The sequence below is a fragment of the Stegostoma tigrinum genome, chromosome 32, assembly GCF_030684315.1.
Source record: "Stegostoma tigrinum isolate sSteTig4 chromosome 32, sSteTig4.hap1, whole genome shotgun sequence".
Taxonomy (NCBI): Eukaryota; Metazoa; Chordata; class Chondrichthyes; order Orectolobiformes; family Stegostomatidae; genus Stegostoma; species Stegostoma tigrinum.
The window spans coordinates 2,908,018-2,935,483 of NC_081385.1; the positions used below are offsets into that span (position 1 = coordinate 2,908,018).

General features: G+C 43.3%; 1 protein-coding gene across 7 annotated transcripts in view; it reads right to left on the bottom strand.

Annotated features, from left to right (window-relative positions):
- The window catches only part of nectin1b (nectin cell adhesion molecule 1b), a 517,671-nt gene that overhangs the window by 300,950 nt on the left and 189,255 nt on the right, over positions 1-27,466 (bottom strand). Inside the window, exon 6 of one of the 7 annotated variants that reach the window (XM_059639103.1) lies at positions 1,470-9,905. The exons of the other annotated variants lie outside the window; for them this stretch is intronic. Coding sequence (XP_059495086.1) covers positions 9,388-9,905 — 518 coding nt within the window. The 3' untranslated portion in view covers positions 1,470-9,387. Of the gene's footprint in view, positions 1-1,469; positions 9,906-27,466 lie in introns of those variants that run through there. 7 annotated transcript variants of the gene reach the window in all.

Here is a 27,466-nt window from a genome sequence, read left to right on the forward strand (position 1 = left end):
TTGAACCCAGGCTCATGATGCTGTGGAGCAGCAGTGCTAACCACTAAGCCAACGTGGTGCCCTACCATGGCTCAGTCAGCTGGAGAGTGAAGAGGAGGATGGAGGGAAAATGAGTAAATGGTTATTCCCATTCCTCCTTTGCTTGACCCTCTGCAGAAAGGAACTTGTCATTTGGGAGAAGACAGGAGTAGGCTCTTGACAAACACACTTGAGCTAGCTTTTTGTGAAACTGAATCAGAGAACCAGTCAGCAGCATCATGGAGGCAAACAAGTAACCTTTCATTTCTACATCATGCCTCTCTCACCCTCAGGGCTCCGTGAAGTGCTGTACAGCTAGTGAAGCACTTTTTAAAAGTGTAATCTTTTACGGCACGGTGGCTCAGTGGTTAGCACTGCAGCCTCACAGCACCAGGGACCCAGGCTCAATTCCAGCCTCCGGTAACTGTCTGTGCGGAGTTTGCACATTCTCCCCGTGTCTGTGTGGGTTTTCTCCGGGTGCTCTGGTTTCCTTCCACAGTCCAAAGATGTGCAGGCTAGGTGGATTGGCCATGCTAAGTTGCCCATTGTGTTCAGGGAGGTGTAGATTACGGGGGTTATAGGGGGTTGGGCCTGGGTGGGATGTTCTGAGGCTCGGTGTGGACTTGTTGGGCTGAAGGGCCTGTTTCCACACTGTGGGGATTCAAAAAACAAATCACTGTTGTGATGTAGGAACCACAGCAGTCAATTTACACCAAGTCCCACAGTGCATATGGCAAGATGAGATTGTCTGCTCGGACAGTAATGATGGTTGAGAGATAAATTTTTTTTAAAAGATGGGGCATAGGAATAATTTCTCTTCTTTTTCAAAATAGTGCCACAGGTATTTTTCATAAAAAGTCTCAGTTTAACATCCACCCAATAGATGGCACATTGTGTAGGCCACTCAGCCACTTGAACCTAACCTACAGTTCGATGAGGTCACGCTAAATCTGTGACCTAACTCCACACAGCTGCCCATATCCCTCATTACCGTCACTGAATAAAACAAAACTCTCTCAGATTTAAAATTAACAACTGATCCAGCATCTATTGCAGTTTGTAGAAGACAGTTTGAAATCTCTACCGTCATTTGCATGTGGAAGTGCTTCCTAACATCTCTTGAACGGTCTGGCCCTAAGTTTTAGCCAATGCCTAGTTTTAGAATCTCCAACTATTAGAAATAATTATTTTTTAAAAAATATTCCCTGACTTTTTCAGTTAACATCTCAAGGACTGAAAATGCAGCATTCCCTCAGAATCACAAAGGGACTGCCAACCTGGATTGAGAGCTCAGGAACTGGTGGAAAGGGATGGTTGAAGGAGAAATGAACCAATATCCAAATACCCTCTGTAAAGGCAGAATCCTGAATTCAGTTTTCTTTATGACAAGAATCAAGACAATTAAACTAGATCGGAACCAACAGGATAATAAAAACAGCAAACCAAAGAAATTTCCATTTGTAATTTTATTTTAAAAAAAGAAGTTTCCCTCCCCCAAATAAGATTTGGAACATTTCACACACTTGGGCACATAACAGAACAGGCAGGATCCACAACCAAACCACCTCCAACCAGAGAATCAGTATCAAGAGAAACAACAGGAAAGGAAGCAGCCCAATAAAACAGATTGCATCTGCAACATTTGTACAAAACATTACACGGTAAACTTTACAAAATGATTTTATTTGCACAATAGTTAACGAGATTCAACGAACACAGTATATCCCAATGCAGCACCAAACTAGGGAGCTTTAAATGAAACCATGGCAGCTCAGAACAGCCGGACATGGCTATTATACCTTTTGACTGTGAATTAATGGAAGAGGAAATGTCATGACTGTGCACAATGGCAGACTATGATTGGGTTGAGGTTTGTGTAACTGGAAGGCATGAGGGCATAATGATGTTCTAATCCCCCAAGGCTGAGTGGCATAGCAAGTTAGTAACTAGCCACTTATTCAAACTCCACATTGAGCAGGCAGAAGAAAACAGTTCCATGGTCAAACTACAGAGTGGCAGGTCTGGATGTTGGCAACTTGCTTTGCTGTGTGGTCAGATTTCCAGTCATCAATATAAGGTCTTTGCTGGATGTAAATGGACAATTAAAGCAAGCAATAATACCTTTGCCACTGTGAGATACAGAGAGTGTGAACAAGCTTGGTTTCTGATTACCAGTGGTGAGGAGCCAGAAGGATGTGTTCAGCAGGTTTTATGGTGCATGGAGATTAGTGATATTTCTTATAAGAAACCACTCCGCGCAATTTTTTAAAAAGAACAATTTATAAATTCCTCACTGGCTTCATACATCTTAGTCTAATAGTGTCCTGGAGAGTTGCAAGTGAAGGATCTACAGACTCAAGGTTTCAGAAAGTTATGCCATCACTTTCTCTCCAAATGTTGCTGCAACAGTGGAGTAACACAAAGGTCACACGGCACTGCAGGGGTTTTAAAGAGAGACCCAAGGGGTAGCTTTTTCACAAAGAGGGTGGAGTGTGCATGGAATGAGCTGCCGGGGAAGTGGTGGCAGCATCTAGATGGATATATGAATAGGAAGAGTTTAGAGGGATATGGGCCATTAGCTGGCCAATGGGATTAGATTAATTTAGGATATCTGGTCAGCATGAAGGAGTTGGACTGAAGGGTCTGCTTCTGTGCTGCATGTTTCTATCACTCTCATGACATCATGCTGCATGACTGATATTTTAAACATTTGCTCATAGGATGTGGGCTAGGCCTGCATTTATAACCCAACTCAAATTGCCCAGAGGTCAATCAAAAGTCAACCTCATTGCTGTGGGCCTAGAGTCACATGTAACGTAGATCAGATGCAGATTTCCTTCCCTAAAGGACATTAGCGAATGCTGGAATGGAAAGTTCACTTTACCATTGCTGGAGTTGTAAACATACCTCGAAATTCTCAAATGAATGAATTGGTTACCGTGCAAAAATTTGTTACAACCCCAAACCAATAAAAAATAAATAGAGAGAGATAATGGGAACTGCAGATGCTGCAGAATCCAAGATAACAAAATGTGAGGCTGGATGAACACAGCAGGCCAAGCAGCATCTCAGGAGCACAAAAGCTGACGTTTCGGGCCTAGACCCTTCATCAGAGAGGGGGATGGGGGGGAGGGAACTGGAATAAATAGGGAGAGAGGGGGAGGCAGACCGAAGATGGAGAGTAAAGAAGATAGGTGGAGAGAGTGTAGGTGGGGAGGTAGGGAGGGGATAGGTCAGTCCAGGGAAGACGGACAGGTCAAGGAGGTGGGATGAGGTTAGTAGGTAGCTGGGGGTGCGGCTTGGGGTGGGAGGAAGGGATGGGTGAGAGGAAGAACCGGTTAGGGAGGCAGAGACAGGTTGGACTGGCTTTGGGATGCAGTGGGTGGAAGGGAAGAGCTGGGCTGGTTATGTGGTGCAGTGGGGGGAGGGGACGAACTGGGCTGGTTTAGGGATGCGGTGGGGGAAGGGGAGATTTTGAAGCTGGTGAAGTCCACATTGATACCATTGGGCTGCAGGGTTCCCAAGCAGAATATGAGTTGCTGTTCCTGCAACCTTCGGGTGGCATCATTGTGGCACTGCAGGAGGCCCATGATGGACATGTCATCTAAAGAACGGGACGGGGAGTGGAAATGGTTTGCGACTGGGAGGTGCAGTTGTTTGTTGCGAACTGAGCGGAGGTGTTCTGCAAAGCGGTCCCCAAGCCTCCGCTTGGTTTCCCCAATGTAGAGGAAGCCACACCGTGTACAGTGGATGCAGTATACCACATTGGCAGATGTGCAGGTGAACCTCTGCTTAATGTGGAATGTCATCTTGGGGCCTGGGACAGGGGTGAGGGAGGAGGTGTTAATCTGCTTTTCTTGTTCTTGTTGTGATAAATATCGAACACTTTGAACATACCATTACTATTCTCAATTGACAATATTCTGGGATTTTACCGTTTATCTCCTGTTGCCCATGCCATGTATTCTTATAAAGGTTCACGATTCAAATTGTGTCTGGCCATTTCCATTGAATCTGGAAGCTTGGAGGATGGTAATGCTTTCTGCCAGATGTGCTTATTCTAATCTCTCTCTGTCTAAGGCTGATCATCAGGCAGCAAGTGATTTAAAAAGTGGCCTTGCTCTTTTCAGTCTGAGCAATAACCAGCATCACTCACCCAAACAGATCCCCAAATCATAACTGCTCATGCACAAGGCACATTGCTGATCACATGACCCAACCGTTGGCTACAGGAAGAAACAGCTGTGAAAGTGAGAGTCTGAGTCTGAGAGAGTGAGAGTGTGAGAGTGCGAGTGTGTGAGAGAGTGACAGAGTGAGTTTGAGAGAGTGACAGAGTGAGTTTGAGAGAGTGAGAGTGCGAGTGTGCGAGAGAGTGAGTGCGAGTGTGCGAGAGAGTGAGTGCGAGTGTGCGAGAGAGTGAGAGTGTGAGTCTGAGAGAGTGAGAGTGCGAGTGAGCGAGTGTGTGAGAGAGTGACAGAGTGAGTCTGAGAGTGCGAGTGTGCGAGAGTGAGAGAGTGAGTGTGAGAGAGTGAGTCTGAGAGTGAGAGTGTGAGCATGCAAATGTGTGAGAGAGTGAGAGTGTGATTCTGAGAGTGTGATTCTGAGAGAGTGAGAGTCTGACTGTGCAAGTGTGTGAGAGAGTGAGAGTGTGAGCATGCAAGTGTGTGAGAGAGTGAGTGTGAGAGTCTGAGCGCGAGTCTGAGCGCGTGAGTCTGAGAGCGTGATTCTGAGGGCGTGATTCTGAGGGCGTGATTCTGAAAGTGTGAGAGTCTGAGTGTGTGTGAGAGTGAGAGTGTGCGAGGGAGAGTGTGCGAGTGTGCGAGGGAGTGAGAGAGATTGAGAGAGAGTGAGAGAGAGCGAGGGAGCGAGAGTCTGTGTTGGGGGTTGTGTGTGTGCGTGTGCGTGTGCGTGTGCGTGTGTGTGTGTGTCGGCGGGGGGTGGAGGAATATTGAAAGTCTCAGGATCAACTGCACAGGAGAGTGGAAGAAGAATCCACAGGACGGCAGAGAGATGTGGTTGGAGGCGTGGACAGGTTGCATCGATAGGGCCTGGGTATGTTGTACAGAGGTAGGACACGGAGAGCAGTGGTCAGCGTAAGAAAATAAGACGGCAGCACCAGTATTATGCAAATCCATCTCAGGTGTCAGGTACAATATTTTAATTCTCCCCAGTGACAGTGACATTGGACAATCTCCTTCACGGTGCACAGGATGGGAGGGAGGGTAGTGAGTGGGCAAGTTCAGATAAGACCCACAGAGTGGCAAACATAACACTGAGTTGGAAAATGAACGTTTGATAGGGTGTGGACACAAAGGCCAGTTTCTCCCGCACCATGGACATATCCCTACCAACTCACTGATATAAGCTACTGTCAGCAAAGAAATGATGCACAGGTGAAGAAAATGAAACCAAAGTAATGCAAAATATTTACAGGTGGAATTTAAATTTGCAAAATCTCCTTTTCACCTCTGTACTCAAAAGAGCTTTCACATGAACAACAATGGGGTTGGAAAGGAAGGTTTTGGCCATGATGAATAGCCTCCTTCTCTGTCCAGGGGCCTCTTTTACACAAAAACAGAAATTGCTGGTGAAACTCAGTAGGACTGGCAGCATCTGTGGGGACAAGTAGAGTTAGTATTTCAAGATCAATGACTGTTCAAAATTGGTTCTTTTATTGGTAACATACTAACTGATGCCAGTGAACAGATTCCCCTGCCCGTTAATCATCCATCTCTCGTACACTTGGATGGCATTTACAGATTTTATCACCACCACGTGGAGAAGGCCAGAGAATGGAAATGGTGCCACTTCTGCTCCCACCACTGGGAATGGCATACCACTGATAAAATTTCACCCTCTCTTCTTATTGGAATGCTTTGAAGTGTTAATGGAGAACTAGTTAACGCAAATGTTGGAATGGTCAGTGAGCAGAAGGAAGTTTTATCAACATGTGCTAATAATTAAAGCATAATAACATTCAAATAGCATTGTAACAACAAGCTATGAAGGGGAACAATGATGAAAAAGGTACAAACAAAAATGTGCACTTGTATTACTCTCCATCAGATCAACTCTCATTAGATAACAGGAAGATGGAGCTAATCTGACACATAAGAAACTTGAACAATATTTACAAAAGCACTTTCAAAGTCAAATACCTCTGATATAGAACAATCTGAAACAATCTGTCACCCATTGGCTCATGTACAAACAAGACAGAAATAACATTGATGTGCCATCTTAAATCGCAAGTTGCCCCATGATGAGCTCAGTAAAGCACTAACATTCCAAGGAGATTGTGATGGGATAACTCAGACCACTGCAAACGTTTTGAAAACAGCCCTGTTATTCATTTGCAAGTATTAATATGAATATGGAACATGGGCAGCAATGGTAATTCCTCTTGATGCCCAAAGCTGAGACACAACTGAATCATTTGCTAAATCACTTTAGAGTCAACCAGATGGCTGGGGAAAAGGAGTCACAGTGGCCAGGTTGGGAAGGATGGTTAGCTCCCTTCCATAAGGGAATGAGTAAACAAATGGGAATTTTATCTCAATCAGATGGATTATGGTCATTTACTGACTTCAGCTTTTCAGCTGCATTAACAAAACCAAATTCAAGTGATCAAACTAAGAATACAAAGTGTGGAGCGGGATGAACACAGCAGGCCAAGCAGCATCTCAGGAGCACAAAAGCTGATGTTTCGGATCTAGACCCTTCATCAGAGATCACTTTGTTATCTTGGATTCTCCAGCATCTGCAGTTCCCATTATCAAGTGATCATCTGCTGTGTGCAGATTGGCACAACATTCTCTGGAAGAATAGTCCTCTACCACCATCATGTCTGAATGTAGCTTCATAGAATTATACAGTACAGAAGCAGTCCTTTGGCCTATCAAGTCTCTGCCATCAAAAATACTATTATCGACACGAGTCCCATTTTCTCTTACAAGACCCATTGCCTTAAATGTCACGACGTTTCAGATGCTCATCCAAGTTATCTTAAAAGGTTGTGAGGTTTCATGCCTCAATTATTCTCCACCCCAGGCAGTGCATTCGAGATTCTCACTACCCTCTGGGTAACAAAACATTTCCTCAAATCCCCTTTAAATCTCCTGTGTTTCACTTTTAAAACATGCCCCCTTGTTGCTGACTTGCTGATAGTGTGGAATTTCAAACCAGTTTGGATAAAGGGTGCACTCTTGAACTGTCAGAACTTATGTTTCGAAGAATGGTAACTGATGGTTGAGTATTTTCAAAGTTTGCAAACGAGGATTAACAATAGTTTGGAGCAATCCCCTCTACTCTTTGTCTCACAACTCAGCGGCTAATTGCAACAGCCTTTGTCTGTGCCTGCCCATAAACTGGACAGGTGTCTCTCTTCTCAAATTTACAAGACAAATTGTTGTTCACTGTGGCTGTATGTTCCTGATTGCAATAAGCTCAAGGCCATGTCTAATCCCACTGGCTGGAACGGTGGACAGTCTCGGCAAGCCAAAGGAATACAATGTTATCGTTATTATTTATGGATAATGTTTCTTCTATCCACTTTGTGGGCGTTTTTGAACAAAGGTAACAGTTGACGCATTTCGTGCCTAAAGAGAATGCTGTGCTTGTTTGATCGTGTATGCTGAAGTATGCCCCTGTTTGCTACTCTGCACAATGCCCATGTGTTAATACTGTGGGAGGTATGGTACTTAGTCTGCAGACCCGCTGCCCACAAGAAGAACAGACTGCAATTCTTTACCAAATTTAAAAAGGACAGAGGCTGCGAAAACTGGAAGGTCTTAAAATCAGTCACTAGCAAATAGACCTGCTCAACTACCCACACTACTCTAGGGTCCATGTCTTGCAGTTCAAGGCACAGATTTGTCACATTATCTCTTGCTTATCCGTAAGTGGCCACTTCTTAATGCCCACTCAGGGAAACATTACCAGTTAAGTATTAAGAATGGAACAGAATGCTGATTTGACAATAAATTACTGGTAAGGCTTCGAGAAAATGGACATATATTTAAGTCCAGCCTGAGAGAGTGTCACTCAGTTCCACTTCTGAAGAATCAGTAACTGACCTAAACATTAAACACACGTCTCTCTTTTCTCCCCTACAGAAACTGTCTGACCTGCTGAGCGCTTTGAATATTTTATCGCAGATATCCAGCATCCGCAGAAATTTGCTTTTATTTACTCAATTAATGATTGTTCATTCACAACTACTCTACAGGCTCATGCAGGCTAGATGATAACACATCAAATTTGGTTTCTGTGATGCATGGCTTAATTTCTATCAAATCATTGCAGAAATGGGCCTGGGTAACTGCATTTGGACGAGGCAACACCATAAATCTAACGTGATGTTATAAGCCTGAAAAATACATTACACTACATGACCGACTGCGGGCAAGATGCAGTACATTGAACATTTCGTTAAAGAGAGTTCTGAAACATGCACCGACAAGACTCAACAAGTGAGCCCAACATTTTTAAACATTGTGAAGACTTGTTAGGAATTTCTGTGTAGGGAAGGGTTTATACACAACTTGGCAGCTCCACATTGCACATTGCCTGGAGAAATGGACATTCACATGCAGGAATGCTGTAAGCTGCAACCAGGACACCATTCAGGAGGGGGAAAGAATTCTCTTTATGCCAGGCAAATTAATTTTACTCATAAGCTAAAAAATAAAAAAAAGTTGACTGCAAAATTCTGATCCAAATGGTACCAAGGCATGTAAGGTACCCAAGGGGATCTTCTGTGGCTTTAGTATTATGTGCAGTTTAAAAAAACAACACTTGGTATTTACACATGTTGATATCGTCTAGTGGAAAGTCCAGCTAAACATCCATTATTGGCTGCAGCATTTAGTGAGCATTTGTAAAAACTCCAATTAATGGAATATTAACAGTTGCTATCACATCATCACCAGTTGTTTACCAAGCAAAACTAAACACTCACCAAAGGCCAGTAGGCTATTAGCCACATCCAGTCCTAGTGAATGGTTACAAATTAATGAGTAAGTTAATGAGAAGTTATGGTCATGTAGCCACAGAAGTGCTGACAGCCTGATTAAGTTCCAGTGTTTAGCACAAGTTAGCTGATGTCTGTGTAGTATATCAAAGAGACATCAGTTTTTACAGAAGTCCAACTGGTATAAGTGAGGATTACCCCGAATTAGTGCTATATAGACTAGTGTTCCCTTCTATTTTGAAACACTATCTGAGAACAATTTTTTTTGAATGAAATGTAAAAAATAAATCACAATGTAATCATTAAGACTTTAGTTGATGCAGAGTTCTTTACAGTGGACCCAGGTGTACAGGAAGCAGGACACTCAGATTTTGTCCTGCACCATGAGGGATCTGGCACTACACATACCACTCTTTCTTTGAAATGATGGAGCCATCAGTCTGCGATACCATATCTTCCGTCAGATCCGGTGGATACTGCAAACTCAGAGTCTGGTCGTCAAAGTCCTCCTGTGTGTCGCTCTCATCAACAGTGAAGTAAGGGCGCTTGGAGTCAGTGTCGAAGTCTACGCCATCACGGGAAACTTTCCTCTCATTCTCATAACTCACATTCATGGAAGATGGCTTTTTATCCTCATCGGACTCCTCTTGGTAAGAGATGTGCTCTGGAGCTGGGGGCATGATCCCGGCTTTGCTGTATCCGTTCCCAAACACATGTTTCTTTGTGTTGTAGTCACCCTTGAAGGTTTGTTGCCTCTTTCGAAAGATGATGAAGATTATGACACCGATAGCCAAGGCGAGAATCAGACCTCCCACAACTGCTCCAATCACCAAGGTCTTGTTGCTGCTCCCACTGCTGTCCAGACTCTCTCTCACACTCGGACTGCTTGTGCTGGATGGTAGGATTTGAGGGGATTCTGGGTAGGAAAAGACAGATGGAAGGGACAGTGTGTCAGTCCCATGATTTGTAAGATGCGGTGACGAGGGAAAAGGGAAGGGGAGACAGAGGGAAGGGAGAAAGATGGCTGAAATTAACAATCTACATCTAAGCTGCTCTCTCAACATCATGACATTTACAAAGAGCACAGTTATGTTGCTGCCTTTGAGAGCACACCTCCACCCCCTGACACAACCTGTGTTTACTGCTGAACAAATGCAAAATAATGCAGCTGCTGGAAATTTGAAATGGATGCAGTAAATGCTAGAAACACTCAGCAAGTCAGGCAGCACCTGTAGAGAAATCCCTGTTCTAGTGAAATCCCTACAACCTTAAATATCAACTATTTTTCTCTCCACAGGTGTTGCCTGACCTGCTGAGCATTTCCAACATGTTCTGCTAACCTCTCCTGCTTTTTTTGTTACTTTATTAATAAATGCAATGTTGGGAGCTTCTTACATCAAACATGGTGTGTCTCTTGTGCAATAAAGTCCTTGTACTCAGTATTACCTGTGTATTGTGCTCTCCCACAGCCCAGTCTCAGTGCACTTTGTGCAGTCACACACTCAGCCACTCAAAAACACCAGCTCCAATTGTAATCGGTCTCTTCCACACAGTCGCACGTGTACTTACAGCTGGTCACAGCTATGCATGACCCAAACCAGTGGAACTACCTGCAGCATGATCACAGCTGGCCATTTCCATTAAAATCCACATGCCTGCATACTTTTATTGAATTATATGATTGCTGGTTAACTTTTAAATCTTTGCGACTGATTGTAATGTGATAGCTTAGTCTTGAATATCTAAAGTTGCATTGAAGAATCATTAAATCTTAGAATCCATTCGGTGAGGAGTCTATTGAGTCTGCAATGACGCTCTGAAGAGCATCCCATCCCAACCTATAGCTCTGCATTTGCAATGGCCAATCCACCTAACTTGCACATCTTTGGGCTGTGGGAGGAAACTGCAGTACCTGGAGCAAACCAACCCAAACACAGGCAGAATGTGCAAACTCCACACAGACAGCCACCCAAGGCTGGGATTAGACCTGGGTTCCTAGTGCTTTGAGGCATCAGTGGTAGTCACTGAGCCACCATGACACTATGCAAGATGAAGTCTTTTCTCTAATCACTCTTCTTCTCCGCTACACAAATTGTCTGTTTTTGTTCATGGGATGTCACTGACTGGCAGCTGCTCATCCCCAAATGCCCTTGAACTGAGTGACCAATTTCAGTTCAGAGTCAACCACATTGCTGTGAGTCTGGAGTTACATGTTGACCAGACCAGGTAAGGATGGCATATTTTGGTCTCTAATGGGCATTAATGAACATTTGACAATTGATGAGTTGCATGGTCACCATTAGACTAGCTTTTTAGGGCTGAATTTTACATTTTAAATTGATATTTCATATCTGCAATGCTGGGATATGAATGCATACCCACAGAACATTAGCTTGGGGGTCTGGATTAGTGATCCAGCAAAATTATCACTGTGCTACTGTCTACTCCAATTATTTAACTAACAGCAAATGTAATTATTAAACAATAAAATAAAGATGCAATGCACCATTTTCAAAAGAGGAATGAACAATACACAATGGCTGAATAATCCACATCATTAACACCGCACACATCGCTCATAGCCCAGATCATCAGTACACACACATACTCACACAGTGTTACATGCACACATGGACGTGTGGATAACACACACACGCAGGGGTATGGGGTCATGCACACACACTGACTCTCACTGGAGTACAGGGTCCCACATACACACACACTGACTCTCATTGGAGTACAGGGTCACTCACACACACACACGCACGCACACACAGACTCTCACTGAGGTAGGGTGCCCCACACACGCGCGCACACACACACACTGACTCTCACTGGGGTATGGGGTTCCACACACACACTGACTCTCCCTGGAGTATGGGATATCCCACCACCACCCCCCCTCCCCCCCACACACACACACACACACACACACACGTGTGCTCACACATGATGGGAATCCCACAACCACTCCCAATCACAATGATCCAACATTCCTTCCTCTCTGATGAGAAACTGAGGAAGAGACAATGTATTAAGGTGCAATAGCAAGCCAAAAGAATAGCTGCACCCACTTAGCATGAAAAAGGTGCAACTCTGTTGAAAAAAGATACAAGATAGAATACAAAGCAAATATCAGGTTTTAACAATAGCAAGGGAATTACAAAGTTAAAATTTGTGTTATAAAACGATCATAGCTTGACAGTGAAGGTTAGATAGAATCAGATGTTAGCCGTGTACTTCCTGTTCTCACTTGCTTCAATAATAATTCTATCACTAACAGATAAGCAAAATCTTCCGCTACAAACTCTACAGTACATCTAAAAGGAGCTGTTAACCAAAAATAAAACCTCCTTTAATGCTTTGTTCAAGGTGGCAGGTAATAATTTATTTCCCCTTTAGTTATATGTATACAGTGAGTTGTTATGATCTCAAATACACTGCCAGAAAAGGATGATGAAATTTAACTTTCAAAAAGAGAACTGGACAGTCACTTGAATGGGGTGTGGTTGTGGAATTAAGTAGCTCTTTCAAATGGCCAGCATGGATAATAATGAGCTGAATGGCCACCAGAGAGCTGTTTCATTCTTACCTCAGAGTTCCCTACACCTCGTCATAAACCACTGATGCTGCTGACCATTCTGTGATGACACTTATGCAGGATACGGAAATATACCGGTGCATCTCAACACAGCATGAAACAGAAATACTGAATCAAAACTGTTGCAACCAGAGTCTCAAATACAGGATTATTCTGCATACTACTTAATTCCCACACTTGGGAATCCTGTTTTGAGTAACACTAAACTATTTCCAGAGTCTCTGATGGGATGTTAAAGCTTTTTAAAATTTATTCAATGGATGGGTGCTTCCTTTAAGAAGGGGGAATTGAGTAGAGCTCAGCCATTTCAAAGGGCAGTTAACAGTCAAGCACATGGCTATGGGTTTGGAGTTACATGTAGGCCAGATTGGGTAAGGATAGCAGTTATCTTCCCTGAAGGACATGACAGAACCAGATGGGTTTCTGAGGAAGGGTCATTCAACCCAAAACATTAACTCTGATTTCTCTTCACACATGCTGCCAGACCTGCTGAGATTTTTCAATAATTCCCGTTTTTCTTTCAGATGGGTTTTAATTTTTCATTCAGTTTTACCAACAAACAGGGATCAACATCCTCATTTTGCACTTTTCTCTCTAATCAACCTGTTCCGAGGTGTTATGACGTACCTCTAGAGCAAGTGGTATTCAAACCCAGGTCCCTGGCTCAGAGGTAGGGACATTACAGCTGAGCAATGGCCTCCTCAGCTAAGTTTTTGTGATTAACGATCACGGTTCACAGTTACTATTAGACCTTTAATTCTAGATGCTATTCTAAGAGCACATTAATTAGCACCTGATGTGTCTCTTTGCTTCATGTACTAAGTCACCCCTGACTGTGGATAGTCCTAGTACAAGTTAAAATATAGGGGACCAAACCAGAAAAAAGAAAAACTTTCTTGCAGAGGGACTTGGGTGTCCTTGTGCATGAATCGTTAAAAGTAGGATTGCAGGTGCAGCAGGTAATTAAAAAGGCAAATGGAATTTTGTCTGTCATTGCTAGAGGGATAGAGTTTAAAAACAGGGAGGCAATGCTGCAGCTGTATAGGGGCCTAGTGAGGCCACACCTGGAGTACAGTGTGCAGTTTTCGTCTCCTTACTTGAGAAGAGATATACTAGCACTGGAGGGGGTGGAGAGGAGATTCACTCGGTTGATTTCAGAGTTGAGAGGGTTGGATTATGAGGAGAGACTGAGTGGGCTGGGATTATACTCATTGGAATTCAGAAGAATGAGGGGAGATCATATAGAAACATATAAGATTATGAAGGGAATAGATAAGGTGGAGGCAGGGAGGTTGTTTCCATGAGCAGGTGAAACTAGGGCTAACGGACATTGCCTCGAAACAAAGGGAAGCAGATGTAGGACTGAGGTCAGGAGGAACTTCTTCACCCAAAGGGTTGTGAATCTGTGGAATTCCCTGTCCAGTAAAGCAGTTGAAGTTTGCTGAATGTTTTTAAGGCAGGGCAAGATAAATTTTTAAACAGTAAAGGAATTAAGGGTTATGGTGAGTGGGCGGGTAAGTGGAGCTGAGACCAATAAGTTCATGGCTGATCTTTTTTAAATGGTGAGGCAGGCTCGAGGGGCCGGATGGCCTACTCCTGCTCCCAGTTCTTACATTGTTATAAAACAGGGGGAGCAAGGGATGGTTAAGACTCTTGTTTCCGCCTGTTTTTTCATACCTGCAATTTTATACCTGCAGATTCAGGTTTAGCTGGAATCCCTCTGGTTAAATACCAGAGACTGGGGCTACAAATTTGGAGTATGGATTAGGTACAAGAGATAAACAGATCCCACAGAGGATCCTCCCAGTAAGAGTCAGCACCTTCGAGATTAGTTGCTGATGGGAGATGGGGAAGAAATGCAAGACCTTCCAATGATTGCAGGACATGGTTGGACTTCATTGTGCACCGTTGTGCGTTGTGTCTGATGGTGCCAAATGCTGCTTGTACAATTGAATAATCATTGGGGACCTACTAAATAAAACCCACAAGAGTCACGGACACTGGGAATCAGAAACAAAAACAGAAATTGCCGGAAGAGCTCAGCAGGTCTGGCAGCATCTGTGAAGAGAAATCAAAATTGTCACTTCTGGTCAAATGACCTTTCTTTAGAACAGTTCTGAGGAAGGGTCACTTGACCAGGAATATTGATTTTGATTTCTCTCCACGGATGCTGCCAGACCAGCTGAGCTCTTCCGGCAATTTGTTACTATTGTTATCAATCACTGGGGACCTGCTGGTTATAGAAAGGAGCATTTGCCTGTAATTTCAAGCCTGTGATTTAATCTTTATTGGAAGAATGTAAATTAATTATGTTGCTTTTAACCGATGAAAATGACGGGAAGATCACACAGGCAGATGATAAAAATGCCACTGATCGTAAATTATTCGCAGGCAACAATTTGTGGATTAACCTGGAGCTGGTTCTCAGGCCTTACAACCAGAAGGAGACATTCCCTAAATAAGGCCAAAAAGTACCAAAAATACTCAGTGGGCATTGAGGTATCTGAGGAAAGTAACAGCTAACATTTTGAACAGTTACATTTCGAGTCAAACATGACATTTTGACTCCAAACGTTAATATTCTTTCTCTCTCTCCCCGCAGATGCTGCCAGAATTAGAGTCTTTCCAGCACTTTCTAATTTTATTTCCAGTTTCCAGCATCAGCAGTATATCGTTTTTACTGGACATTTCTTTGGCTGCTACTGATCCTGTTCCAGACAGCAGTAGGGCCAAATTAGAAATAAGGATCTCAATTTCTGCCACTGGATGTTGCCTGGTCTAAAGCTTTTTAACTGCAACCTGCGTGTGGAAAACCGTTCTGATGCCAAAACTAAACAAAAGGCGAGATTCAGATAACAGCTCAACACAGGAAATGGAACAAAGCTCTTGGAAGTACGAGGATGAATTCACCAATAACTTTCTCTCTGTTTGAATTGTACACCTTATGAGAAAAAATTGTTCAAACTAATATGAACAAAATGTCTCATAACTTGACTAAACATTCACTATTTTAGCACTCAAAACAGGGATGGCTGCACTGTGCTTGTTTCTTAGTGCATGTTATGTGAATGAAATGGTTTCTCAAGGTGATGGCCACCAATAGCCCTACCTTTGGGCAAGGAACATGTCCATATCTCCCAATGTAGTGCAGAGTTTATGTTTGACAGTCTGTTTCCGTGTTCAAGGACTTGATGCAAGTTGAACATGTTAATTATTTTAAGTGAAAGTGTTATTTATCTTTACTTTTGTGAAGAAGAACCAGCAGTGACAGAAGAAAGAATGGATCCACAAACTGGGCTCTTGTGTGTGTGTCCACGTTTTCGGTGCATGCATGCGCATTTGTGCGTTCATGTGTTTGCTGTGTGCCACTGAGTGTGTGATGTGTGTGCATGTCTTTGGTGTGAGAGTGGTGGGGGTGGGGTGTTGTGTGTGCATGTTTTTGGAATGTATGTGTTTGTGTATACCAGTGTGCGTGCATGTTTGTGTGTGTGCATGTGTCTGCATGTGTGCATGAGATATAGAGAGGGGGAGAGATACAGAAGCGAGAAAGCGAGAAAGAGAGAGAGAGAGAGAGAGAGAGAGAGAGAGACTGTCCTACTCATTATAAAGCCTGTTCATATTCAGTAGATGGACATACAGCTACATAACTGGAGGCAGACAGAACCTCATGGGTTGGAGATTGGGATGGGAGAAATAAAAGGAAACTAACTGGAGCAGAAAGCCAATTAAATTTTCTGCAAAATAGGAGCTGCTCTCCCCACAGATAACAATTAGTGCAGAACAAAAAAAAACTGGACTGAAACCAGGGGACCCCTACCAGTAATCTCCACAGCCTCTCCTGATTACTACTGTGTTATTAACTTTAGGCCGTGCTAAAGGCATACTATTAATGCACGGCACGGATACCTACTTATAGTCAACAACTTTCCTAGACTAGAAATTATAACCATCAGAAAAATACATCTCTGCACCGGGATTGGGGGGTGGGGTGGTGGGGGTGGAGAGACTGGGGTGTCAGTTGCAAACTTCAGTCTGCACAAGATGCTGAAGCCACCACATTTTGCAGCACTTTCCAGAGAGATGCGAAACACAAAAAATAATTCCAGGCACTTTGAACTGGTACTTGGAGTAATCGTTCGACAGGCTCCCGATTGTCTCCATAACTATAAAAACAAATGAGGTTTCAACAATCGTTTTCTACTTGAACACGAGGCCAGCAGGAGCTGCTGGCTCTTCCTGAGTGCTGAGGCAACTCAGGTTAATGGCAATCTAATACAGTCTATGATGAACATGATTCGTAAGGTAAAATCTCAGCTGTCACACATTGGGAGCTCTTTGTGGAATACAGGAACACCCTCAGTGGGGGAAAGGTCAAGGGTTTTTCCTGTTGAATGACAGTTTTTAATCGCATGTCCAGATCCAGCAGGCACAGCTAAGATTGCTGTGGAACAGGCTTACAAGGTGAAGCAGCAGTGCGTACTACAAGGTGCCCCATGGCAAATTCTAATAAAGCGAAGACCTCTCCAATGGGGGAAGGCTAACCTGCCCTAATAGTTGCTGACTGGAAGATAACGGTTAACTCCTGGTACTGTACAGACTTCCTCTAGGCATTCACACACAGTCTACCTTCCACTGTAAGTGAAAGGGAAAACTACAATCGATGTCCACATTAAGGCCTTCTCCTGCATGTTTTCTGTTTTTACAAGCATGGATCCTTTGTTTTCTGATTCTATGCCTTTCTTCAAAATATTTACAACACTGCTTCACTCAGTGTCACCATAGCTTCTCCCTCCTTACATCTTGTCACCCTTTTGCTTACAGTTAGCCTCTCTGTAATGCTGATGAGGTGCTCCAGCAGCCTGCAGCACAGAATTTCATGAGATGGTTTCTCTGATGTCGGTTGCAGTGGAAATGGCTCTCCCTGAACTCAGTCTAAACCCCTGTCTAATAACTGCATGTACAGTTCATGTCCATCAGCACAACCACCTGCTTTAGACACAACACAGTGTGAAGCTGGAGGAACACAGCAGGTCAGACAGCACCAGAGGAGCAGAAAAGTTGATGTTTCGGATCATAGGCTCATTAGCATTTAGTCTACATTCCCTGTCTGACATAGAGACGTACAGCATGGAAACAGACCCTTTGGTCCAATTCGACCATGCCAACCAAATATCCTAAATTAAATCTAGCCCCATTTGCCAGCATTTGGCCCATATCCCTCTAAACCCTTCCTATTCATATACCCATCCAGATGCCTTTTAAATGCTGTAACTGTACCAGCCTCCACCATTTTCTCTGGCAGCTCATTCCAGACACGCACCACCCTCTGTGTGAAAAAGTTGCCCCTTGGGTGCCTTTTAAATCTTTTCCCCTCTCACCTTGAACCGAACTCCTCTAGTTTTGGACTCCTCACCCTGGGGAAAAAGAACCTATTCATCCTAACCATGCCCCTCATGATTTTACAGCCTTTGACGCTCCAGGGAAAATAGCCCCTGCCTGTTCAGTCTCTCCTGTAGCTCAAACCCTCCAACCCTGGCAACATTCTTGTAAACCTTTTCAGAACTCTTTCAAGTTTAGCAACATCTTTTCTATAGCAGGGAGAGCAGAATTGAACACACTGTCTGCTATAATGTATTGCTGCTGTGATTTTAGTCTCATCCTAGATATATTCCGGAGCAGGAAATGAGTGTGTACGCTGCATCAGTAATCTGGCTTCAAACAACCACAGCTTATTTCAAAATATGAGAGGGATCAGTGTGTGTACTGCACATGGCTTCATCAAAGCCTTGCCAGTTCCTATTACAGTCCACAAGGAAAGAAATAAGGAAAGGAATTCATGATAAGCTCAGTATCAGCCACTCACAACCCACAATCTTTATGCCGTGCATTGTGTTTTATCTGAAACACATCTTCTGAATACATGCCCATAGTTCACTACCCTTCCTGACTTCATCAGGATCTACACTGCACCTCGATTATGTGCAACTAAAGAGTAACTAAAGAATAAAGAAGGCCTGAGTGGTCTTCTTTTCAAATCTGTAATCAGAGTTTGAAACTAGCTCAGAGGTATATTTGTAGTTGTGTGTGAGATTGTGGCTGGAATTTAGTCAATTTTAAATTGATGTGATGAAGGTTAGAGAAGGCCAACACATATAGAATCGTAGACAGGTTACTGCACAGCATGAGGTCATTTGGCCCTTCATGCAAGTGAGTCTGGCCCCAAGCTGTAGCTTTTTCCCTGTATCCTTATAAATTCCTCTCTCTTCAGGCTATTATAGGATTTTCTTTTGCTAGCTTCAGTGGAATCTGCCATGAACACATTCTCGAGCAATCCTAATCACTCACTGCATAAAACCTCTCTCCTTGTATAGGGATTGCCTCTTTCACCAATCATTAAATCAGCATTCCCTAGTCCTTGATCCTTCCATCAACAGGAACAGTTCTCCTGATCTGCTCCTTCATGATTCTGAAAAGCTTCAAATTTCCTCTGAACTTTCCCTTCCTGTTTTTCAATCTGTATAACTTAAGTTATCATCCTTGGAACCATTTTTGTAAATGTTTTCTGCACCCTCTCCAGGGCCTTTACATCTTTTATAACATGCAGTGCCCAAAATTTAGACTCATTACTCTAGATAAGGCTGTTAAATGGAAGTAAAGCACCCAGTCTTTGACAAATGGTTATAAACTGTAAAGTAAAGACCACAATGAAACAGTGGAAATACGCTCTTGAGGATGGAGTAGAGACACATTAATGTAAATTGGAGAAAAGGGTCAAATCCTCATTGCAACTGGTGTAAATAAAAGTGTATTAATCATTGCATGCTTAAAACTCTCAATAAAATTAATGACCAAACACTTGGTACATTAGACTGTAATAGAACTATTATAATTTAGCTAAGTGCTTCGTGTTAAATGCTGCATGTTAAGCCTAATTATGAATTTTAATACATTTGAGAGCGCTCTGTAACTTACACTGATAGGATTCCTTTTATTGAAATGAAATTGGATGGGATCACAAGAAATGGGAGTAGATCATATTTTCCATCAAACTTGCTCAGCCATTCAATGGATCTCCTCCCTCAATGCACTTTCCTGCTGGATCTTATCTCCCTTGATTCTCTTAATGTCCAAATCACAAACATACTCAGTGACTTAACACCCACAGCCCTCTGGGGTAGACAACTCCAGAGATTCACGACCCTCTCAATCAAGACCTTTTCCTCATGCTGGTCCTAAATGGACAAAGTCTTATCCGGAGTCCATGTGCCCTAATTCTAGAGTTTCCAGCTGGAGCAAACAACCTTGCAACAATTACTCTGGCCAGTCTTTTTAAGAGTCTTCTTCCATAAAATTGCCTTATTCTTCTAAAGTCCAAACAGTATGGACACATTTTCCTCAATCTTTCCCCAAAGCATGGTTCTCTCAATTCAGGAACTAATCTAATGAATGTTTGTTGAATGTTCTCAAAGGCACGCAGATCTGTCCTAAGAGACAGAAACCAAAACTGTAAAACAGTCCTTCAGGAGAGATCTCAGAGAACAAAACAATTACACCAACATTCACTTACTCTTGTACTCCACCCTGTTACAGTGAGGACCAACTATTCATCTCCCTAACTGCTTGTAGTCATCTTCACGCAAACTCTGTTTCATGTATGCAGACACACGACTCTCTGTGCATCGACATTTGATGCTTAATCCATTTAAACAAATATATTGTTTCTCCAGTTTTCCCACCAAAGTGAACAACCTTGTGTTTCTCCATATTTCACTCCATTTTCCCATTTTCTTAATCTTTCTAGTTTCCTTTGTAAACTTTTGGTGCGCTCCTCACAGTTTGCTTCCGACTTGGCTTGGCTATGTATGACCTTGGGCGCATTGTACAAGGTCCCTTCATTTAAACAACCTTATACCTGTGGGTAAGAGCAAAATTCAAAGCTTCTCCAGCTTTGCTTGTGGGTTCTCCTTAACTACCTGACACACACCCAACACCTTGATCTTGACAAGGAATCAGACCTGCACGACCTCTAAACCCAAAGGAAATGAATGCTTCCTGGGCCAAAGATCCAGTGAACTTATTTAAAATTGTTGAAGACATGACCAGAAAGGTAGATCATGAGTTTTTAAAGAGATAACAACAAGGCAAAGAAGGTTAGCATGACTTTTGTAGCCGAGAACAAGGATGTTAGTCTCAGTGGATTAGCCGTGATATGGAGCCACCACTGTTGGACTGGGGTGGACAGTTAGAAGTCACACAACACCAGGTTATAGTTTAACAGGTTTATTTGAAATCACAAGCTTTTGACTCTCTGCTCCTTCACCAAAGACAAAGGAACAGCGCTTTGAAAGCTTGCAATTTCAAATAAACCTGTTTAACCATTACCTTGTGTCGAGACTTCTGACTCAGTAGATTAGGGAAGGGGACCTAATGGAGGTTGGCATGGGTTCACAGGATAATGGCTATAGATGGGCAGTAGCTCAGAGAGAGAAAGTCAGTTTTGTGATAGCTAGCGTACGGAAGCTGATCATTAACTCTGGAGTAAAAAGGACTGAAAACAAAGTCCATAGACTGTCAAGTTCAGTCAAAATAAGCAACTATGATGGAGGATGGAATCTGGGTCAAAGGTATGGTTTGTAGAAGGCAGTCTTTATGAAGCGTCAACATTATGTTGAAGAGGTACCCAGCCACAGCTGGACACAGTTGGACCATACAAGGTGACAGAGAGGTAGAGCTTGGTGTCTTTGAACAATAACGGAGAGCTATCTTTGTGCCTACAGCAGAATGGACATAAATTCAGTAGCGGCCGAGGTGGGTGAATATTCACAAAGAGGGTGAGACTATGAGGGGACTGGAGGAAGAGGACAAGGTAAAGTTACATGCTTTGGACTGACACTAGGAAAACCAACCATGAGACTGGCCAATCTGTATCAAGGTGCAAATGTTTCACTCATGTCCCTCCCCAAATCTGTATGTGATGGTCCAGCTGCTACTTTCGTGCAACACCAAACAGTTCATTTGAAATAGGCCAAGACCATTAATGATGAAGAATAAACACTATACTGCTACATTGAGTGTATCAGAAGAGAGAGATGGAGGGGGAGATAGATGCAGAGAGAGAGGAGTTGGAGTGAGGCGGGGGGAGAGGGGGAGAGAGAGACAGAGAGAGAGAGAGACAGAGAGAGACAGAGAGAGAGAGACAGACAGAGAGACAGAGAGAGAGAGAGAGAGAGAGAGAGAAAGAAAGAAAGGCAGGAAGAGAGAGAAGGTGAGAGAGAGAAGGTGAGAGAGAGAAGATGAGAGAGGAAGAGGGAGAGACAGAGAGAGGGAGAGAGACGCAGAGACAGAGTGCGAGTGAGGGGTGGGCAGTGAAAGAGAGAGGTGAGAGAGAGGGAGGAGAGAGAGTAAAAGCACAAGAATAAGCAAGCGAGAGAGTGAGTGAGTGAGGGGTAGGGAGAAAGACAGATAAAAGTCCTTCTTACTGTTTGAACAGAATTGTGGTATGTTTAAGACCCACCCAAATTGTGTCAGTCATACAACAACTGTCTGAAAAATGTAACTACCAATCCTTCTGCTGGGGCTCAGGTTTTATTTATGTATTCAAATACTTTTGTGTGATTTGAGACCACAATCTTCTAACTCCGAGAGATTCAATCTAGCGGAGGCGAATGAACACAATTTAGGGATAATGAAGCAACCAGGGCATTTGTAGATTGCAAAATTTTAAGTGTACCTTAACAGGAACTGAGTGCACTGGGAAATTCTAACTTCATTTCTCTCACCCCGGTACATAAGTGATAAGTCTGGAAGCATTACTGTTTCTTAGTCGAGCGATGCTCATGAATAAAGTTTCAAGGTGGCAGGCGTGTCCGGGCAGGCGGGAAGGTGGTTTGAAGTGTGTCTACTTCAACGCCAGGAGTATCCGGAATAAGATGTGTGAACTTGCAGCATGGGCTAGTACCTGGGGCTTTGATGTTGTGGCCATTTCGGAGACATGGATAGAGCAGGGACAGGAATGGTTGTTGCGAGTTCTGGGGTTTAGATGTTTCAGTAAGATCAGGGAAGGTGGTAAAAGATGTGGAGGTGTGGCATTGTTGGTCAAGGACAGTATTACAGTGGCAGAAAGAACGTTTGATGAGGACTCGTCTCCTGAGGTAGTATGGGCTGAGGTTAGAAACAGGAAAGGAGAGGTCACCCTGTTGGGAGTTTTCCATAGGCCTCCAAAAAGTTCCAGAGATATAGAGGAACGGATTGCAAAGGTGATTCTGGCTAGGAGCAAAAAGAGCAGGGAAGTTGTTATGGGGGATTTTAACTTTCCAAATATTGTCTGAAAACACTATAGTTCGAGTACTATAGATGGGTCAGTTTTTGTCCAATGTGTGCAGGAGGGTTTCCTGGCACAGTATGCAGATAGACCAACAAGAGGCGAGGCCACATTGGATTTGGTACTCGGTAATGAACCAGGGCAGGTGTTAGATTTGGAGGTAGGTGAGCACTTTGGTGATAGTGACCACAATTCGGTTACATTTACTTTAGCGATGGAAAGGGATAGGTATATACCGCAGGGCAAGAGTTATAGCTGGGGGAAAGGCAATTATGAGGCAATTAGGCAAGATTTAGAATGTGTAGGATGGAGAAGGAAACTGCAGGGGCTGGGCATAATTGAAATGTGGAGCTTGTTCAAGGAACAGCTAAAACGTGTCCTTGATAAGTATGTACCTGTCAGGCAGGGAGGAAGTGGCTAAGCGAGGGAACTGTGGTTTACTAAAGAGGTTGAATCTCTTGACAAGAGGAAGAAGGAGGCTTATGTAAAGATGAGACGTGAAGGCTCAGTTAGGGTGCTTGAGAGTTACAAGTTAGCCAGGAAGGACCTAAAGAGAGAGCTAAGAAGAGCCAGGAGGGGACGTGAGAAGTATTTGGCAAGTAGGATCAAGGAAAACCCAAACGCTTTCTATAGGTATGTCAGAAACAAAAGAACGACTAGAGTAAGATTAGGGCCAATTAAGGACAGTAATGGGACGTTATGCATGGAGTCCAAAGAGATAGGAGAGGTGCTAAATGAATATTTTTCTTCAGTATTCAGAAAGGAAAAAGACAATGTTGTTGAGCAGAATACCGATATACAGGTTATTAGACTAGACAGGATTGCGGTTCAAAAGGAGGAGGTGTTAGCAATTCTGAAAAGTGTGAAAATAGATAAGTCCCCTGGGCCAGATGGGATTTATCCTAGGATTCTCTGGAAAGCTAGGGAGGAGATTGCAGAGCCTTTGGCTTTGATCTTTATGTCAACATTGTCTACAGGAATAGTGCCAGAAGACTGGAGGATAGCACATGTTGTCCACTTGTTCAAGAAGGGGAGTAGAGACAATCCTGGTAATTATAGACCAGTGAGCTTTACTTCGGTTGTGGATAAAGTGTTGGAAAGGATTATAAGAGATAGGATTTATAATAATCTAGAAAGGAATGATTTGATTAGGGATACTCAACATGGTTTTGAGAAGGGTAGGTCGTGCCTCAAAAACCTTATTGAGTTATTTGAGAAGGTGACCAAACAGGTGGATGAGGGTAAAGCGGTTGATGTGGTGTATATGGATTTCAGTAAAGTGTTTGATAAGGTTCCCCATGGTAGGCTATTGCAGAAAATTCACAGGCACGGGATTGAGGGTGACTTAGCAGTTTGGATCAGAATTTGGCTAGCTGTAAGAAGGCAGAGGGTGGTGGTTGATGGGAAATGTTCATCCTGGTGTTCAGTTACTAGTAGGGTACCGCAAGGATCTGTTTTGGGGCCACTGCTGTTTGTCATTTTTATAAATGACCTGGATGAGGGCATAGAAGGATGGGTTAGTAAATTTGCAGATGACACTAAGGTCGGTGGAGTTGTGGATAGTGCGGAAGGATGTTGCAGGTTACAGAGTGACAGAGATAAGCTGCAGAGCTGGGTTGAGAGGCAGCAAATGGAGTTTAATGCGAAAAAGTGTGAGGTGATTCACTTTGGAAGGAGTAACAGGAATACAGTGTACTGGGCTAATGGTAAGATTCTTGGTAGTGTGGATGAGCAGAGAGATCTCGGTGACCATGTGCATTGATCCCTGAAAGTTGCCAGCCAGGGTGATAGGGTTGTTAAGAAGGCGTGCAGTGTGTTAGGTTTTATTGGTGGAGGGATTGAATTTCAGAGCCATGAGGTCATGTGGCAGCTGTACAAAACTCTGGTTCAGTCGCACTTGGAGTATTGCGTACAGTTCTGGTCGCCCCATTACAGGAAGGATGTGGAAGCTTTGGAAAGGGCGCAGTGGAGATTTACCAGGATGTTGCCTGGTATGGAGGGAAGGTCTTATGAGGAAAGGGTGAGGGACTTGAGGCTGTTTTCGTTAGAGAGAAGCAGGTTAAGAGGTGACTTAATAGAAACACACAAGGTGATCAGAGGATTAGATAGGATGGACAGTGAGAGCCTTTTTCCTCAGATGGTGATGGCTAGCACGAGGGGACATAGCTTTAAATTGAGGGGTGATAGATGTAGGACAGATGCCAGAGGTAGTAAGGGTGTGGAATGCAGTAGTAGACTCGCCAACTTTAAGGGCATTTAAATGGTCATTGGATAAACATATGGATGATAATGGAATAGTGTAGGTTAGATGGGCTTCAGATTGGTTTCACAGGTCGGCGCAGCATCGAGGGCTGAAGGGTCTGTACTGTGCTGTAATGTTCTATGTTCTAAGTACACAACAGTTAGACTGAAGCCAGCATTACTGTAGCACAGGGTTTCTCAAAGTGAAAGACCACAAGTTGGGCCACGAGCTAAACCTTTGCTCAGAGGCAGTAATGATCACTGCAAAACTCCAGCTCCCTCCCCCCTCCCAGGTCTTCACCTTCAACCCTCCCACGTCCTAGTTTTCACTGAGGGGTTGTGACAACTTCCGAACCTTGCAATGGGTTCGCAGCGTGGCAAAATGTTTGGAAAGCACGGCTATGGAAAAGCCTCTCCCAGACGGGACATCACTAGGGATCATCCTCAGGTCTCAGATGGTGTGGACCAGGACAAATAAGCAAGTTCAAGCTATTCATGCAGCGATGCGCCTGACAAAACAGCAGCACTCTGATAACCGGTTTCAAACTGCAATGTGTGTCTCTCACACAGAACGTCATTGCTACGGTTCCCAGATGCAGGCCACTGAGTGCAAACAAAGTGCTTAGCCACTGCAGCTGAGCCACCGCCAGATTAATACATTTCAACTGGTTTTCCTTCTGGGACTACAATCACAATCATGTGCTTTTCAAATCTTAAAATGATCTTCCAAGTTAATTTTTGTAATATTCTATTCTGCCACAGAAACTCATGCGACTGTTAGATTAGATTTTCCACAAATTATATTCGTATATAAATGGAGTTTATTGGTGTCCAACTTCACAATTGTGGGATTGATTTACTCTCTCACCGAGCTGCAAATCAATTTACACTGAGCTATCTGCTGCAGCATTATAGTTTATAACAAGAACCACACAGTGTTAATGTAATTCAATCTCGATGAAAAAGATATTCGCCAGGGTAGATATTGATAAGCTTTTCTCTGTGACAGATAGGGAATAATAGGTCCAACTTTAATATTAGAGAAATGACATTTCAGAGTCAAATCCAGAAGCATTTTTTCATTTGGGGAATCAGATTTAAATTTATATTTAAAACCTGAACCTCTGCCTTCATGCCACACTAAGGTTATAGAAACACAGGAGGCCATCCCATCGTATCTAATGGACGACTTGTATTAGCATCTTCAGGAACAGTGATAATGGACAGAAGGAAGATTTGGGGAGGATAGTCACATATATTCACAGAAGGCAAGGCAGGAATGCCTTTAGTATACAGATGGAGAGAAAAGAATCCTCACAGTCAGTTGGTACTGCTTTGCTCTCCGAGTACGATGGCTGGCAGAACGCTGAATGGAATTATTCAGCCTATTATTTTCTAAGATGAGTTGTTTTCAGAAGCCTGCAAGAATCAGTGCTGATAAAATTGTTTCACACTGAAGAACTGAGTCCATCCATAGCCAAGAATACTTACTGGACCCTGTATGCATTCAATCCGGGATTTTTAATTGGACTAAATGCATAATTTCCTTATGCAGTAAAATCCTCTTTATCTTGTTCTCATTAAACAACATTGTGATGGAAACAAAGTGTTTTGAGAGGGAGTTGTGTCCACTGGAGATGATGCCAGAATCTGCATTGTGACCCAATGCTGCTCACCTTTGCATAAAGAAGGTGAACTCAGAAGTTAGAGTCACATAGTGAAAACGTATAGATGATACCAAATTGGAGAATACAATTAACCATGTAACAAACTGCACCAAAATACAAGATGACAAACAGAGTTGCAGCATTAGCAGATTCAACACAAGGACACATAGCTGTTGGGAAGAATAGGGTACAGTGTATTCGTTGAAAAGGACAAAAAAACTAAATGGAGCTGGAGGAACACAGCAGGCCACGCAGCATCAGAGAAGCAAGAAAGCTGTCAGCTGCGCTTCTGATGCTGCCTGGCCTGCTGTGTTCTTCCAGCTCCACACTGTTATCTCAGATTCCAGCATCAGCAGCTCTCGCTATCTTTAAAAAAAACTAAATGGAGTCTGAGCAGCAGAAGGAGTTTTGAATAAAGGTAACTCAATAGGGTGGCTGCAGCTATGATAAAGAAAAAAGATAACCAGTAAGTAATCACATAGAGAATTTAGGATTTAAAAAACTAATTCCTGAGATGTGGGCATTGCTGGCTACACCTTCATTTATGCTCATTCCTAACTATCCTTGGGAAGTTATGTGAGCTGTTCCTTGAACAACAACACTCCAGCAGCATATTTCCGAGTCAGGATGGTGAGTGGCTTGGAGGG